The sequence below is a fragment of the Delphinus delphis genome, chromosome 18, assembly GCF_949987515.2.
Source record: "Delphinus delphis chromosome 18, mDelDel1.2, whole genome shotgun sequence".
Classification (NCBI taxonomy): Eukaryota; Metazoa; Chordata; class Mammalia; order Artiodactyla; family Delphinidae; genus Delphinus; species Delphinus delphis.
The window spans coordinates 8,736,761-8,753,631 of NC_082700.1; the positions used below are offsets into that span (position 1 = coordinate 8,736,761).

The 16,871-nt window shown below is 39.4% G+C and overlaps 1 protein-coding gene across 1 annotated transcript; it reads right to left on the reverse strand.

Annotated features, from left to right (window-relative positions):
• Window positions 1-7,042: 7,042 nt before the first annotated feature.
• ZAR1L (zygote arrest 1 like) lies at window positions 7,043-15,841 on the reverse strand. Its single transcript, XM_059995992.1, has 4 exons — window positions 14,752-15,841; window positions 14,156-14,248; window positions 12,287-12,361; window positions 7,043-8,768 (listed from the first exon to the last, which is right to left on the reverse strand). Exons 1-4 carry the CDS (start codon window positions 15,487-15,489, stop codon window positions 8,625-8,627), a joined length of 1,050 nt encoding a protein of 349 aa, XP_059851975.1. The 5' UTR covers window positions 15,490-15,841; the 3' UTR covers window positions 7,043-8,624.
• Between the last annotated feature and the right edge of the window lie 1,030 nt (window positions 15,842-16,871).

Consider the following 16,871-nt stretch of genomic DNA (forward strand, 5'->3'; position numbering starts at 1 on the left):
CAGCCTCATCCACCAGAACACAGGAACTAGTCCCCTCTACCAGGAAGCCTACACAACCCACTGAACCAACCTTAGCCACTGGGGACAGACACCAGAAACAATGGGAACTATGAACCTGCAGCCTGCAAAAATGAGACCCCAAACACAGTAAGTTAAGCAAAATGAGAAGACAGAGAAACACACAGCAGATGAAGGAGCAAGGCAGAAACCCACCAGACCTAACAAATGAAGAGGAAATAGGCAGTCTACCTGAAAAAGAATTCAGTATAAGGATAGTAAAGATGATCAAAATCTTAGAAATAGAATAGAGAAAATACAAGAAATGTTTAACAAGGACCTAGAAGAACTAAAGAGCAAACAAATGATGAACAACACAATAAATGAAATTAAAAATTCTCTAGAAGGAATCAACAGCAGAATAACTGAGGCAGAAGAACGCAAAACTGACCTGGAAGATAAAATAGTGGAAATAACTACTGCAGAGCAGAATAAAGAAAAAAGAATGAAAAGAAATGAGGACAGTCTAAGAGACCTCTGGGACAACATTAAATGCACCAACATTCAAACTATAGGGGTACCAGAAGAAGAAGAGAAAAAGAAAGGGACTGAGAAAATATTTGAAGAGATTATAGTTGAAAACTTCTCTAACAGAGGAAAGGAAAGAGTTAATCAAGTCCAGGAAGCACAGAGAGTCCCATACAGGATAAATCCAAGGAGAAACACGCCAAGACACATATTAGTCAAACTACCAAAAATTAAATACAAAGTAAACGTATTAAAAGCAGCAAGGGAAAAACAACAAATAGCACACAAGGGAATCCCCATAAGGTTAACAGCTGATCTTTCAGCAGAAACTCTGCAAGTCAGAAGGGAGTGGCAGGACATATTTAAAGTAATGAAGGAGAAAAACCTACAACCAAGATTACTCTACCCAGCAAGGATCTCATTCAGATTTGATGGAGAAATTAAAACCTTTACAGACAAGCAAAAGCTAAGAGAGGTCAGCACCACCAAACCAGCTTTACAGCAAATGCTAAAGGAACTTCTATAGGCAAGAAACACAAGAGAAGGAAAAGACCTATAATAACAAACCAAAACAATTAAGAAAATGGTAATAGGAACGTACATATCAATAATTACTGTAAATGTAAATGGATTAAATGTTCCAACCAAAAGACACAGACTGGCTGAATGGATACAAAAACAACACCTGTATATATGCTGTCTACAAGAGACCCACATCAGACCTAGGGACACATATAGACTGAAAGTGAGGGGATGGAAAAAGATATTCCATGCACATGGAAATCAAAAGAAAGCTGGAGTAGCAATTCTCATATCAGACAAAATAGACTTTAAAATAAAGACTATTACAAGAGACAAAGAAGGACACTACATAATGATCAAGGGATCAATCCAAGAAGAAGATATAACAATTGTAAATATTTATGCACCCTGAATAGGAGCACCTCAATACATAAGGCAAATACTAACAGCCATAAAAGGGGAAATCGACAGTAACACAATAATAGGAGGGGACTTTAACACCCCACTTTCACCAATGAACAAATCATCCAAAATAATAATACATAAGGAAACACAAGCTTTAAATGATACATTAAACAAGATGGATTTAATTGATACTTATAGGACATTCCATCCAAAAACAACAGAATACACTTTCTTCTCAAGTGCTCATCAGACATTCTACAGGATAGATCATATCTTGGGTCATAAATCAAGCCTTAGTAAATTTAAGAAAATTGAAATCCTATCAAGTATCTTTTCTGACAACAACACTATGAGACTAGATATCAATCACAGGACAAAATCTGTAAAAAAAAAAAAATACAAACAGGGCTTCCCTGGTGGTGCAGGGGTTGAGAATCTGCCTGCCAATGCAGGGGACACGGGTTCGAGCTCTGGTCTGGGAAGATCCCGCATGCCGTGGGGCCACTAGGCCCGTGAGCCACAACTACTGAGCCTGCGCGTCTGGAGCTTGTGCTCCACAACAAGAGAGGGCACGACAGTGAGAGGCCCGCACACCAAACTAAATTAAAAAAAAAAAAAAAACACATGGAGGCTGAACAATACACTACTTAATAACCAAGAGATCAACTGAAGAAATCTCAGAGGAAATCAAAAAATACCTAGAAACAAATAACAAGGTAAACACGACCACCCGAAACCTATGGGACGCAGCAAAAGCAGTTCTAAAAGGGAAGTTTATAGCAATACAATCCTACCTTAAGAAACATCTCAAATAAACAACCTAACTTTACATCTAAAGCAATTAGAGAAAGAAGAGCAAACAAAACCAAAGTTAGCAGAAGGAAGGAAATCAGAAAGATCAGATCAGAAATAAATGAAAAAGAAATGAAGGAAACAAGAGCAAAGATCAGTAAAATTAAAAGCCGGTTCTTTGAGAAGATAAACAAAATTGAAAAACCATTAGCCAGACTCATCAAGAAAAAAAGGGAGATGGCTCAAATCAATAGAATTAGAAATGAAAAAGGAGAAATAACAACTGACACTGCAGAAATACAAAGGATCATGAAAGATTACTACAAGCAACTCTATGCCAATAAAATGCACAACCTGGAAGAAATGGACAAATTCTTGGAAATGCACAACCTTCTAAGACTGAATCAAGAAGAGATAGAAAATATAAACAGACCAATCACAAACAATGAAATTGAGACTGTGATTAAAAATCTTCCAACGAACAAAAGCCCAGGACCAGATGGCTTCACAGGCGAATTCTATCAAACAGAGAAGAGATAACACGACTCCTTCTCAAACTCTACCAAAATATAGCGGAGGGAGGAACACTCCCAAACTCATTCTACGAGGCCACCATCACCCTGATACCAAAACCAGACAAAGATGTCACAAAGAAGGAAAGCTACAGACCAATATAACTAATGAACATAGATGCAAAAAATCCTCAACAAAATACTAGCAAACAGAATCCAACAGCACAGTAAAAGGATCATACACCATGATCAAGTGGAGTTTATCCCAGGAATGCAAGGATTTTTCAATATATGCAAATCAATCAATGTGATACTCCATATTAACAAACTGAAGAATAAAAACCGTATGATCATCTCAATAGATGCAGAAAAAGCTTTTGACAAAATTCAACACCCATTTATGATCAAACCTGTCCAGAAAGTAGGCATAGAGGGAACTTACCTCAACATAATAAAGGCCATATATGACAAACCCACAGCCAACATTGTCCACTAAGATCAGGAACAAGACAAGGTTGCCCACTCTCACCACTATTATTCAATATTGTTTTGGAAGTTTTAGCCACAGCAATCAGAGAAGAGGCAGAAATAAAGGAATCCAAATCAGAAAAGAAGTAAAGCTGTCACTGTTCGCAGATGACATGATACTATACATAGAGAATCCTAAAGATGCTACCAGAAAACTACTAGGGCTAATGAATGCATTTGGTAAAGTAGCAGGATACATATTAATGCACAGAAACCTCCTGCATTCCTATACACTAATGATGAAAAATCGGAAGAAGAAATTAAGGAAACCCTCCCATTTACCATTGCAACAAAAAGAAATAATATCTAGGTATAAACCTTCCTAAGGAGACAAAAGACCTGTATGCAGAAAACTGTAAGACACTGATGAAAGAAATTAAAAATGATACAAATAGCTGGAGAGATATACCATGTTCTTGGATTGGAAGAATCAACATTATGAAAATGACTCTACTACCCAAAGCAATCTACAGATTCGATGCAATCCCTATCAAACTACCACTGGCATTTTTCACAGAACTAGAACAAAATATTTCACAATTTGTATGGAAACACAAAACACTCTGAATAGTCAAAGCAATCTTGAGAAAGAAAAACGGAGATGGAGGAATCAGGCTCCCTGTCTTCAGACAATACTACAAAGCTACAGTAATCAAGACAGTATGGTACTGGCACAAAAACAGAAATATAGATCAATGAAACAGGATAGAAAGTCCAGAGATAAACCCATGCACGTATGGTCAACCGTATTTTTGATAAAGGAGGCAAGCATATACAATGGAGAAAAGACAGCCTCTTCAATAAGTGGTGCTGGGAAAACTGGACAGCTACATGTAAAAGAATGAAATTAGAACACTCCCTAACACCATACACAAAAATAAACTCAAAATGGATTAAAGACCTAAATGTAAGGCCAGACATTATCACACTCTTAGAGGAAAACATAGGTAGGCAGAACACTCTATGACATAAATCACAGCAAGATCCTTTTTGACCCACCTCCTAGTGAAATGGAAATAAAAACAAAAATAAACAAATGGGACTTAATGAAACTTCAAAGCTTTTGCGCAGCAAAGGAAACCATTAACAAGACCAAAAGACAACCCTCAGAATGGGAGAAAATATTTGCAAATGAAGCCACTGACTAAGGATTAATCTCTAAAACTTACAAGCAGCTCATGCAGCTCAATATCAAAAAAACAAATAACTCAATCCAAAAATGGGCAGAAGACCTAAATAGACATTTCTCCAAAGAAGATATACAGATTGCCAACAAACACATGAAAGAATGCTCAACATCATTAATCATTAGAGAAATGCAAATCAAAACTACAATGAGATATCATCTCACATCACTCAGAATGGCCATCATCAAAAAATCTACAAACAACAAATGCTGGAGAGGGTGTGGAGAAAAGGGAACACTCTTGCACCATTGGGGGGAATGTAAATTGATACAGTCACTATGGAGAACAGTGGAGGTTCCTTAAAAAACTGAAAATAGAATTACCATACAACCCAGCAATCCCACTACTGGGCATATTCCTTGAGAAAACCATAATTCAAAAAGAGTCATGTACCACAATGTTCACTGCAGCTCTATTTACAATAGCCAGGACATGGAAGCAACCTAAGTGTCCATCAACGGATGAAAGGATAAAGAAGATGTGGCACGTATATACAATGGAATATTACTCAGCCATAAAAAGAAATGAAATTGAGTTACTTTTAGTGAGGTGGATGGAACTAGAGTCTGTCATACAGAGTGTAGTAAGTCAGAAAGAGAAAAACAAATACCATATGCTAACACATATATATGGAATCTAAAAAAAAAAGGTCATGAAGAACCTAGGGGAAGGACAGGAATAAAGATGCAGATGTACTAGAGAATGGACTTGAGGAGATGGGGAGCGGGAAGGGTAAGCTGAGACAAAGTGAGAAAGTGGCATGGACATATATACGCTACCAAATGTAAAACCGATAGCTAGTGGGAAGCAGCCGCATAGCACTGGGAGATCAGCTCAGTGCTTTGTGACCACCTAGAGGGGTGGGATAGAGAGGGTGGGAGGGAGGGAGATGCAAGAGGGAAGAGATATGGGGATATATGTATAGCTGATTCACTTTGTTATAAAGCAGAAACTAACACACTATTGTAACCAATTATACTCCAATAAAGATGTTAAAAAAAACAAAACTACAACGAGATATCACCTCACAGCAGTCAGAATGGCTATCATCAGAAAGTGTACAAACAGTAAATCCTGGAGAGGATGTGGAGAAAAGGGAACCCTCCTACACTGTTGGTGGGAATGTAAATTGGTACAGCCACTATGGAGAACACTACGCATGTACCTAAAAAAGCTAAAAATAGAACTACCATATGATCCAGCAATCCCCCTGCTGGGCATATAACTGGAGAAAACCATAATTCGAAAAGATATATGTATCCTAATGTTCACTGCTACACTATTTACAGTAGCCAAGACATGGAACAAACTAAATATCCATCAACAGACGACTGGATAAAGAAGATGTAGTACATATATACAATGGAATATTACTCGGCCATAAAAAAATGAAATAATGCCATTTGCTGCAACACGGATAGATCTGGAGATTATCATACTAAGTGAAGTAAGTCAGACAGAGAAAGACAAATATATGATATCACTTATACGTAGAATATTAAAAAAATGATACAAATGAACTTATTTACAAAACAAAAACAGATTCATAGACTTCAAAAACAAACCTATGGTTACCCAAGGGGAAAGCTGGTGGGGAGTGATAAATTAGGAATTTGGGATTAACATATACACACTACTATATATAAAATAATAAACAAGGATCTACAGTATAGCCCAGGGAGCTCTACTCAATATCCTGTAATAACCTATAAGGAAAAAGAATCTGAAAAAGAATGGATATATGTATAACTGAATCACTTTGCTGTATATCTGAAACTAACACAACACTGTAAATCAACTATACTCCAATATAAAATTAAAATTACAAATAAAAATTAAAATGGCAATCTGGATACAAGCTGAATATCAGAGGCTTTGGGAAAAGCACGTCATAGGTCAGTAGAACTGGCAGTGCCATAATAATTACCATAAAAGTTCTAACTTAAAACCCAGAGGGAGGAAAAGATAAGTTAAGCTAAAAACAGAGTCAACTTATGGTAGGGAACACAGGATAAAGAGTTATTAATAATTGTTGAAATCTAATTAAATGACTCATTTAATTAAAAAAGCAAAAAAGATCACCAGGTAATTCCTGGGACATTAAAGTTTTAGAATCGTTGTTCTAAATGTTGCTGTGCCCCAGGGCCCTGTGCTGTACTCTCCTACTAGGTGACACCATCCGGGCTCACAGTTTTAAATTTTATAATTATATATATATACACACACACACACACACACACTTTTTTTTTTTTGGCCACCCTGCTCGGCTTGCGGGATCTTAGTTCCGCAACCAGGGATGGAACCCAGGCCCACTGCAGTGGAAGTGCAGAGTCCTAACCATTGGATCGCCAAGGAATTCCCAGTACTATGGATTTTTCTTTTTTACATCTTTATTGGAATATAATTTCTTTACAATGTTGTTAGTTTCTGCTGTATAATGAAGTGAATCAGCTATATGTATACATATATCCCCATATCTCCTCCCTCTTGCATCTCCCTCCCACCCTCCCTATACCACTCCTCTAGATGGTCACAAAGCACCGAGCTGATCTCCCTGTGCTATGCGGTTGCTTTCCACTAGCTAGCTATTTTACATTTGGTAGTGACTACAGATTTTTTAATCTGCAAATCTCTCTCTGTAGCTCTTACCTCCTTCCTAAATTCCAGATTCATATAAACAACAGCCTACATGACGTCTCCATTTGTATGGAGTTTCAAATATTTCAAAGTGAATGTTGAAAACAGACGCCTTCTCCCATCTCACTATATAGCCCCACCAAAAAAGGACAGCTAAGTTTACTGAATACCTGTTTCAGGTAGTAACCTAAGTGCTTAACATGTAACAGCTGCTTTAGTCCTCACATCACCACCACCAAGAGACAGTTCCTATTATTGTCCCCATTTTACAGAAGAGTAATTGAGAGAGAGGGCATAAGTAACTTGCCCACAAGCATATATCTCCTAAGTATCACACCGAGGATTTGAAGTTAGGTAATTTGAGTCCAGAATGTTCCTGTTATACCCCTCAGTTCCATCCAACCCAGAGCTCAAAGAAATCTAAAAGTCATTATTTCACCATCACCCACTCCTAACCCTGTGCATTACATTTTCAAACACTATCTGGAATTCATGTATTTCTCTCTATCTCCATGGCCACCCACTCTTTTCCAAGCCATCATTTTGCTCGTGCATTCATTAATCTCCTAATTGGTCTCCCTCCTTCCACTCTACCTGGTATTCTCTCATAGCAGTAAGTTTTTTATAGAAAGAATCTGTTGTCAGTGCCTTGTTTAAACCCTTTCATGGGCTGCCATACGCTTGACCTGAGCCCTGCCTTCTCCAGCCTATGCCTGACTTGAGCCTCAGGGGCTCTTGTTCCTCAAACGTACCAAGTACATGTCCCAGCCCACCCCCAGGGTCTTTGCTCTTGCTGTTCTGTTGGATCAAATTCAGCTTCCTTTCTCCCAGCTCCCCCTCATCCGGCAGGTCTCAATTCTCATGTCACCTCTTTTCAACAACTCTATAAAAGAGTCACTCTATTATAGCCCCGTTTCCTTCATTGCACTTAACACGTCTGAATCTAAGAAAAAATCTAAGTAAATCTAAAGCCGTGGAGAATGGACTAGTCTACCTAGGTTCAAATTCTGGCTTTACCCTGTAACCTCCCTGTGGCTCTCTCTCCTCATCTGTTAAAAAGGAGTATAATAAGAGTGCTGTGATGAGTAACATCAATGCCTGACATATACTAAGTACTATTTAAGCATTTGCTATAATGATTAGGTACACTTGAAGGCAAGGACCTTGCTCCTGATCGTCTCTATATTCCTAGCACTTAGAACACCCAGTGTACAAGTTTGTCAAATGAATGACTGTTGTTCCTCTTCATTGTTCCATTCATATTAGTGATAGGATCTACCATTCTCCCAATGTTTTAGTGATGTTTTTACCCCGGATCACCAATTAATGTGTCTTCATGGTCTATTTTACATGCATTTATTTTATTCTATTCACATCGACAATTGTCATACCACCCACAAAAAGTACAAAAGCCTAAACCATTTTCCAATACCAGGTCAGAGCCAAGGTGCAAAAGAGGAACTATATGGTAAATTACAAGAAGAGTTCAGGTGTCCCGTATGAAGCATGCTGCCTGTCACATGATGCATTTAAAGCTGTAAATATTGCCACAGGAGAATCTCTTGTCTTTGCAGCGGCCACACAGCTCCTGCCGATGAGGCCTCCTTAGATCGATGTGTCTTTTCTTTTGAAGACAGGAACAACGAGACTTTGAACAGGTCTTTTGAAAAGAAGCAACAGTTTGGGGACTAAATGATCAAATTAGTTCTTCAAATGTAGTCTTCAAATGAAAATACTTTTCCCCACCAGCCCTATCCCCGATATCTTTCTCCTCCTTTGAATCCTATGAGAAGTCCAAGACCAAGCTGTACAAAACCACTCACAGCCCACTAAATGTTATGCATTTTTCAAAATGAATGATCAGACGATATTTAAGAGAACATTGATGAGCCAGTCCAGAAGATACAAGAGAAAAGGTTTAAAAGTTAGAGTTTTGTAGAGTCTCTTCATTATACAGGTTTCTACATTTGTAGCCAGGTGGGAGTGAGCAGTGGGTATTAAGTGATTTGATTACCTAGACTGGAACATTTAAAAAATACTAGAGCAGTGATTCTCAACCAGTAGTATTTTACCTACCAGCAGACATTTGGAAATACCTGGAGAGATTTTTGCTTGTCACAACTGGAGGGAGGGGTGTTCTAGAGGAAGCTAAATATTCTCCTTCCAGTCATGCCTAATCTCTGCTGGAATTTGAGGAATTTTTAACCATTATCCTATTCTGTCTTCTGATAAATAAAAAACACACCCCATGGAGACTGGTATACTACCCTGGTCCACCTTCCCAACCCTGCTAATCTTTGAAAATTTATAATCACTGCTCAATTTTCTGCATATGTTCGTAGCCAAAAAGAGTATGTAAAGCTTTACCTTTTATATTGTGAAAAAGGCAGTTTTATTTTCCAAATGAGTGTCTCAAATATGATTTATCAAATGTTGTACTGCACTTACATCTTCCACTCTCCCGTTGATGAGTATGCATCCTTAAGAAAATTCTAATAGCAATACTCACATGTTGTTTACTCTAGGTACTGCTCCAAGCACTTTATATAAATTCACTTAATCCTCATATCACCTTTATAAGGAAGAAAAGGCTTAATTCAAAACAAATTTTTTTAGTTAAAAAAAAAAATCAGGATTTAGTCTAAAGGTAGGTTTCTGGTTTTAGTAATGGTGGATTAGGTAGTTTTGACCAAATCTCCTACTTAGGACAACAAGAAAAGCTGAGCAGAGAAGATAATAATTAAAAACAAGAACTACTTGAAGGCACTGGAGAGATACCAAAGTATCAGAGGAGGAAGCCCAGAAATAGAGATGAGCCTGACATTTGGGACTATTTTCTCTCTAAAGGTAATTCTGTAAGAGGTGAAAGACAACAGGAAGCTGAAAATGAGTTTAACAAGTTGATGAGGCTGAGGGATAATCTTAAATATGTCAAAGTAGGAGAGACCTGGTAAACAATTCAGGTTTTGTGCTGGGACCCTGAAGGGCCCTGAAAGGCTACACCCTAAAATAAGAATGAACCCAAAATTGACCAGCCTTCAACTGCTGAAGCCCAGTTTCAAAACTTGGTGAACTACTATGATTGGAAAATAGTAATCTGAAATTGCTAGTGTCCCCATCTGCCCAACAGAAGCAGACAAGTCTTCTGTGAAAAACAATACTATCCTAGGCCTCAAATTATCACTATAATTTTTCATATACAATATATAGCACTCAAAAGTAACCAGGTATATAAGGAGACAGAACAACATACTCGAAAACCAAGGAACGTGAAGAGGATAGCAACAGAACCATACAGGATCAAATTAATGGAGTTTTATGGTACGGATTTTAAGAAAATGATGCTTAATATGTTCAAAGAGACTGATATTTCCAACAAAGAACTGGACGTCACTTAAAAAGACATAAAAATTCTAGTACTGAAAAACACAGTAACTGAAATCTATAACTGAATAGGTAGGTTTGACAGCAGATTGGAAAGAGCAGAAGGAAAAATTAGAGAAATGGAAGATAGTTTAGTAGTTGCTATCCAAACGGAAGCAAAGAGAGACAAAAGCTTAGGAAATACAGAAAAGAGCATAAAAGAGATAAGGGATATGGTGAAAGGTCTAATATGAGTAATTAGAAGAAAGAGAGAATGGAGGTAGAAGTAATATTTTAAAGATAATGGTTGATAATTTTCCAAGAGTGATAAAAGTCTTCAAGCTACAGATTCAAGAAACACTATGAATTGTAAGCAGGATAAATACAAAGAAACTACAATTGGGCATAAATTATAAAACTGTTGAAAACCAAAGCAGAGAGAAATATCTTAAAAGCAAACAGACTTAAGAAGGTGAGAAAGTGAGATATATTACTTCAAAGGAGCTGCAATAAGACCAATAGCCAACTTTACAGAAACAATGAAGGTCAGATCCTTAAGGGGCAGAAAGAAACTACTGCCAACCTAAAAATTTTATATTCAGCAAAAATATCCTTTAGAAAAGCTATCTAGACAAAATAAAATGTGTCACCTTCAGATCTGCATTACAGGAAATATTAAAATGTGTTCTTCAGGTATAAGGAAAGTGGTCCCAGATACAAAAAGGACCTGAGAGCAGCAGAAAGGGTAAATATGTAGCTAAAGCTAAATTAATTATGACTATAACAAATAATGTCTTTTAAAGTTTAAAAATAACATACAACAATAGCAGCAAAGAAGTTTGGATGAAGTGATAAGGAATTAGTGTGACCTAAGGTCACTGCATTGTCAAGGAGAGGTGAGATTGACTTATCAACGTCTACATAAGTTGTTAAAGAATCATGCTGTATGATGAACATTAAAGAAGAACATTAAAGAATGAATAACTGCCAAGATAATGGGGGAGGTTTTAAAAAATCAATTCAAGTGAACACAAGAAAAAGGAGTATAATAGTAAGAAAATATATTTAAATCCAAAGTAATTATAGTAAACAGACTAAATGAGAATGTCAGACTAGAAAATCTAAAGATAAATAATTTATAAACGATTAGACTAGTTTTTTAAGTTATTTATTTCTTAGTAGTATAAAAATGTTAAGTAAGTGAAGGATTTAGGATAAAAAAAATTCTTGATTATGAAAATCAACTATGTCACACTTTTCTGAAAAGCTTCAAGAGATATCTCCTGCAAGCTGTTTTATGTAAGAGCTCATCGAATTCTGTGACATCCTAGACCTTGGGGACACAATGGAATCTGATCACAACTCTAATACTATCTGTCCAACCTTGGGCAAGTTATTTTCTTATTGAACTTTAGCTTTCTGGTCTGTATCATGGGAATAACATCTACCTCAAAGGTTAGATTACAGGAGATAATGAAAAGCACTTGGCCTCAAGTTTGGCACATAGTAAAAGCTTAATAAAGGTTACCTGTTAAATTATTACATGCAGACTATACACAGGGTGTTTGAGGAAAAACACACCACATACATAAACACACCACATAAGGCAACTTAAGAGTAAATCTTCCCCTTCCCCCCGCCAAAAAACGTAGAATTAATGTTTTTTCTAAAATATTATAAAAATTCAAACATACAGAAAACCTAACACTCCTGTACAGATATCTAAGTCTATCAAATCCTAACATTTTGCCACAGAAGCTTCATGCTTAAGAATAAAAACATTATAGATACGATGGAAATATTCTATTTGCTTACCTGGCATTGGATTGCTTCTACTCGATAAGGGTTAAAACTCTTTTGGCATTTGCAACAGAGTTGTTTGAAATAAACCTAAAGAGAAATTTGTCTTTTATACAAGTTTATAGGTACTCTAGGTTCCCAGATCTTAATTTAAGTAATCCATTCCTTCACCTTGCAGCTTGCTTTTGCCCAACCTCTATGCTGAAGTCTTAAGCTCTTCTAGTGCTATCAGTCACTTTTTCTTATTATTTGAACCTCATTTTCCTTACCTGTAAAATTGAGACAATACCACTTCCTTTTTCTATAATTCTGACAACTACCCAATAATGTACACAAAGTACCACAGTAAAAGTCTTCAGTGAGAAGTAGCTATGATAACTTTATTCATTGTGCAGGCAGAACCCTTGACTTGCTCCTTCTGTCCTGGTCTATTTGCCCCTGCTTTTTCATTTTTTTCAGTATTTCTCAATTTGAAATTTAAATTACTTATAGTTACCCACCAACACACGTGGTTTCCAGGCTTTGTGCATTTTCTTGTGCACTTTCTCTCCCTTCCTCACTTGGTGAACTCCTATTTATAAACCTTTAAAATCCTGCTTGGACATCAGGATGCCTTCCCTCTGACAGGGTTAATCGTCCCCCTCCTATATCATTTCTGTACCACTTCCATGCCACGGGTGCCAATGCATATACCACCAAATCTCATTTTGTCTGCGTCATTCCTATCAAATTTCTCCAGGATGAGTTCTATGTCTCGTTCTTTTTTTCCTAGTGTCACCAGTGTTTGAATTAAACCCACTGTTTCTTTTCTGGCAAGAGAAGGAAAGTAATTTTAGTTTAGTTTAAAAATCTATTCGCCTCCAGGTTCTAGTAAATGGCTAGGGTTAAAACAACAACAACAACAACAAAAAACAACCAAGTTTTCATTCAGGTGGTAGCATGCCTCCTTACCCTCTCCCTCTACAGTCCTTAAGAAGGAAAAGCAGTATCTAAAATGCAACAGCACAGGGGCCTCAAACTCAAATGCTTGTAGAGGTGAATGAGAGACACGAGATGCAGACTGCTGTGAAATAAAGGCCACATGCCCAGTGAAAGGAGACAGAAGCTGCTCAAGTCCAGCCTACTGCTCTCAAACTGAGAGCGTTTAATGACCAGAGTCTGATGGTTCAGGAAAATCTGGAAATGCAAAATGTGGAATCTTTCCCAGCCTAAATATGTTGACAACTAATTCAAATTAAGGCGGGGAGCCTAAATAACCAAGTCTCTCAAGGTTAACTTTACAATAAATTATTTCTCATTGCCCCACCTTGTGGACAGACAGTGGAAATTTTCTAGAGCTAAGGCCCAAACTTGTTACAATATACCAACTAAAAAATGATTATAGGGCTTCCCTGGTGGCGCAGTGGTTGAGAGTCTGCCTGCCGATGCAGGGGACATGGGTTCGTGCCCCGGTCCGGGAAGATCCCACATGCCGCGGAGTGGCTGGGCCCGTGAACCATGGCTCCTGAGCCTGTGCGTTCGGAGCCTGTGCTCCACAACGGGAGAGGTCAGAACAGTGAGAGGCCCGCATACAAAAAAAAAAAAAGATTATAGCAAGTCCCAATGTATACAAGAGCAAGAGTTCATTTAAATAACCTGACATTTTGTCTGGTGCAACTACCAAACCAAATACAACACCAGGGTTCAGGAGCTCAAGAGCTCTTGTGGACAGCCCAATTCAGTTCAATCCAAACATTTACTGAACACCTGTTATGTGCCTGGCACAGAGGCTGCCAAGATGACCGAGACAGCATTCTAGTCATGCTCCATTAGGAAACATGTTCTTCCTCCATGCAGCACCTGTGCCCGCCCATGCTCTCCCTTGTCCCACTCACTTTTACTTACCTTATTAGTTCCAGAAATGCACCACACATAAGCACTCTCCCATCTGGTCTTACAATCTTTACAGTGAAAATAGCCATATTTTGGTTCTAAAAACTGCAAATAAGGAGGAAAAGTCCTTTACTATCTTGGGGTGGTGGGGAGGGGGGGGTGCGGATAAAAAGCCAGATCCTTCTATCCTTGTGGCTTTGTATAAGAAACAACAAGAAGCCTCCTTAATCTCATTCATAGCTATTCTCAAGGTCACTACGTGAACTCAGCTCTCAAGGATTGATTACTCTGGGACGCTTCTAGCTGCTCTCACGCTTTTCCAATCTATTTTCCCCAAGGCCATTAGCACCACCTGCACAAAATGAAGATCTGATCACAGATTTCACAAACCTGAAACCCTTCTTTGTCTCATTTCCAATAGCTATGGTTCCCAAACTTTGGGCTTTCATAGGCTTAAAGTTGGCACCCCATTTTACCAAAAAATTAAACACACACACATACACATAAGACATGTAAAATATATGTTTGCAGAGAAGATTCTGCTCTCGTTGCACCAGAAATGGAAAAAAAGGAAAGAGAGGGCTGAGGTGAGGGAAAAGAAAGCTCACCTGGAAGTTGGGCTTCCGGAGCGGCTCGCTGGCGTCTCCCTGAGCTTGCTTGCTCTTCCTTTCCCGAGGACTTGAGGCATCTTCCTCCCCCAACTCTTCCTGTTGCCGGAGTTCCTCCCGCTGGTTCTCTTGCGACCTTGGTGTTGGTGGCGGCAGCGGCGGCGGCTGGCTGGCCTCGGGAGGACCCGAAAGCGCCTTCCTCTCCTCGTCTTCCCCATCCTTCTGCAGCCGCACCAGGCCCCTGCGGCCTATCACTGGCGAATAGACTTCCCAGGCTGACAGGGGCGCCTTGTACCCCGTGCTGCCCCAGGGGGAGCGGCTGTGCAAGGTGCGAGGCCCCAGTGAGCATTGCACGGACTTGTCCACCCGGGGGTTCACCTGCACGCCCACCTCCTTGGTGTCGGCCTTGCACAGACGCAGGCTCAGGCTGGGGTTCATCTGGGAGAGAATGGCCTTAAGCTGGGCCCTCTTGTAAGGGTCCACGCAGTAGTCGGAGGCGTTGGAGGGCACCAGCAGCCCCGGCCTGGCCAGGAAAGCGGGGGGACCGTTGTTGTGCCTCCAGTCGGGCTGTTTGTGCTCAGAAAGTCCAGGCTGGCCCAAAGGCAGCGTGTTCCCATAGCCCGGGTACAAGCTGTAGGGCACACGGACCAAGCGCTCCATCCGGCCGCAGTGCGCCCAGGCGCAGCGTAATATCCTGGGGCAGTTTGTTTGTGTCCTTGTTTTGCCTTCCACCTTCATCCGCTCCCTCTTTCTCCAGATCAGGTTGGTTCAGGTTCTTCCCAAGCTTCTCCATTTATTTCTGATTCTGATGGGTGCTGCTTCCTATTACCCTAATTGCAGGAGGGAAGGGGATCTCCCTACCTACTGAGGTCTAATTGCCACCTCATCCCTAATTGCTTTTTTCTGTCTCTTCAATTCACTGCTCCTGAATCTTTTTTCAAAGCTGTTTTTCATTTACCTTCTTATTCACACACGTTTTAATTAGCAATTCATTAATTCACTATTCCCACAGTGACTTACCATTTTAGAGACCCTGTTTTAAAAGATACTGTACATCCAATACGAGCAGTAAATTATTTGAGCTGCCACACTATAAGAGTGAGTATAAGGAAGAAAGTATATTATGGCAGAGCTAAAGAACGTAAAAAACCTGGTACTACAGGAGCAAGGAGCATAAAGTTATGGGCAGAGTGTGGGGAGGGGGGGGAGGGGGAGGAACAGGGTATATAGTGAAAAAGTATATTTCAGAGGGTTGTATGACATACCAACAGTTCTCAATAGTCTACTCTAGTGGACCCGCCCCCCAAAAAAGGTGAAAAGCAGCAAATTGTTCAGATTTAGAGGTTAAATGCAGACAATCACAGGATAGTTAAGTATCTGAAGTTACACAGACTTGAACTGAAACCTGGGCCTTGTTTATCACTCAACTTACTTAACTAGATAACTCAGATTCCCCATCTGACAATACTAACCAATTTATAGGATTATTGTAAGATTAAACGTGATATCCTTTATAAAGCAGAATAACTCATAGATGTTCATTAAGTGTTAGCTGTTATTGGGTAAGGATCCCAGGCCCATGTTTCTTTGCTATTTAGGCCTAGATGATCATAAGCTTTGGTATCTATCTGTATTGGTAAGGCTTCCTACTACAGCAAAGGATTACGATCAAACTAAAATGACACCTCAGGTACCAAGTAGAGGCCACTCTTTTTCAAATCCACGGTTGCTTCCACTGTTCACTGCTCAAGAGCCTTCGGAAAGCAGCAAGGCCCATGAGCCCCTCTCACCTCCAGAATCCAGCTGAAGGCTTCCTAGGTACTACAATAAACCTGAATAAAGCCTTGTGCTAGGCATATCACAGACCCCGTGAATGATGAGACTGCTGTCTTTCAGGGCAGTTTGGAGGGGAAGTTAGGCACAAAACAGTTGTTTGGTACCCTAGGAACGTCAGGGATACTACGGAAGCCTGCAGAGGGAAGTGCCTAACACTGCAGGAGGCCTGAGGTGGGTTTCACAATTTTTCAAGCAGGGAAACAGGCTCAGAGGTTTTGAAATCCTGCTGCCTAAGAGCAACACGCGGACTAGAACGTCCTCTGGCTTCAAATCTCGGCCTCTTC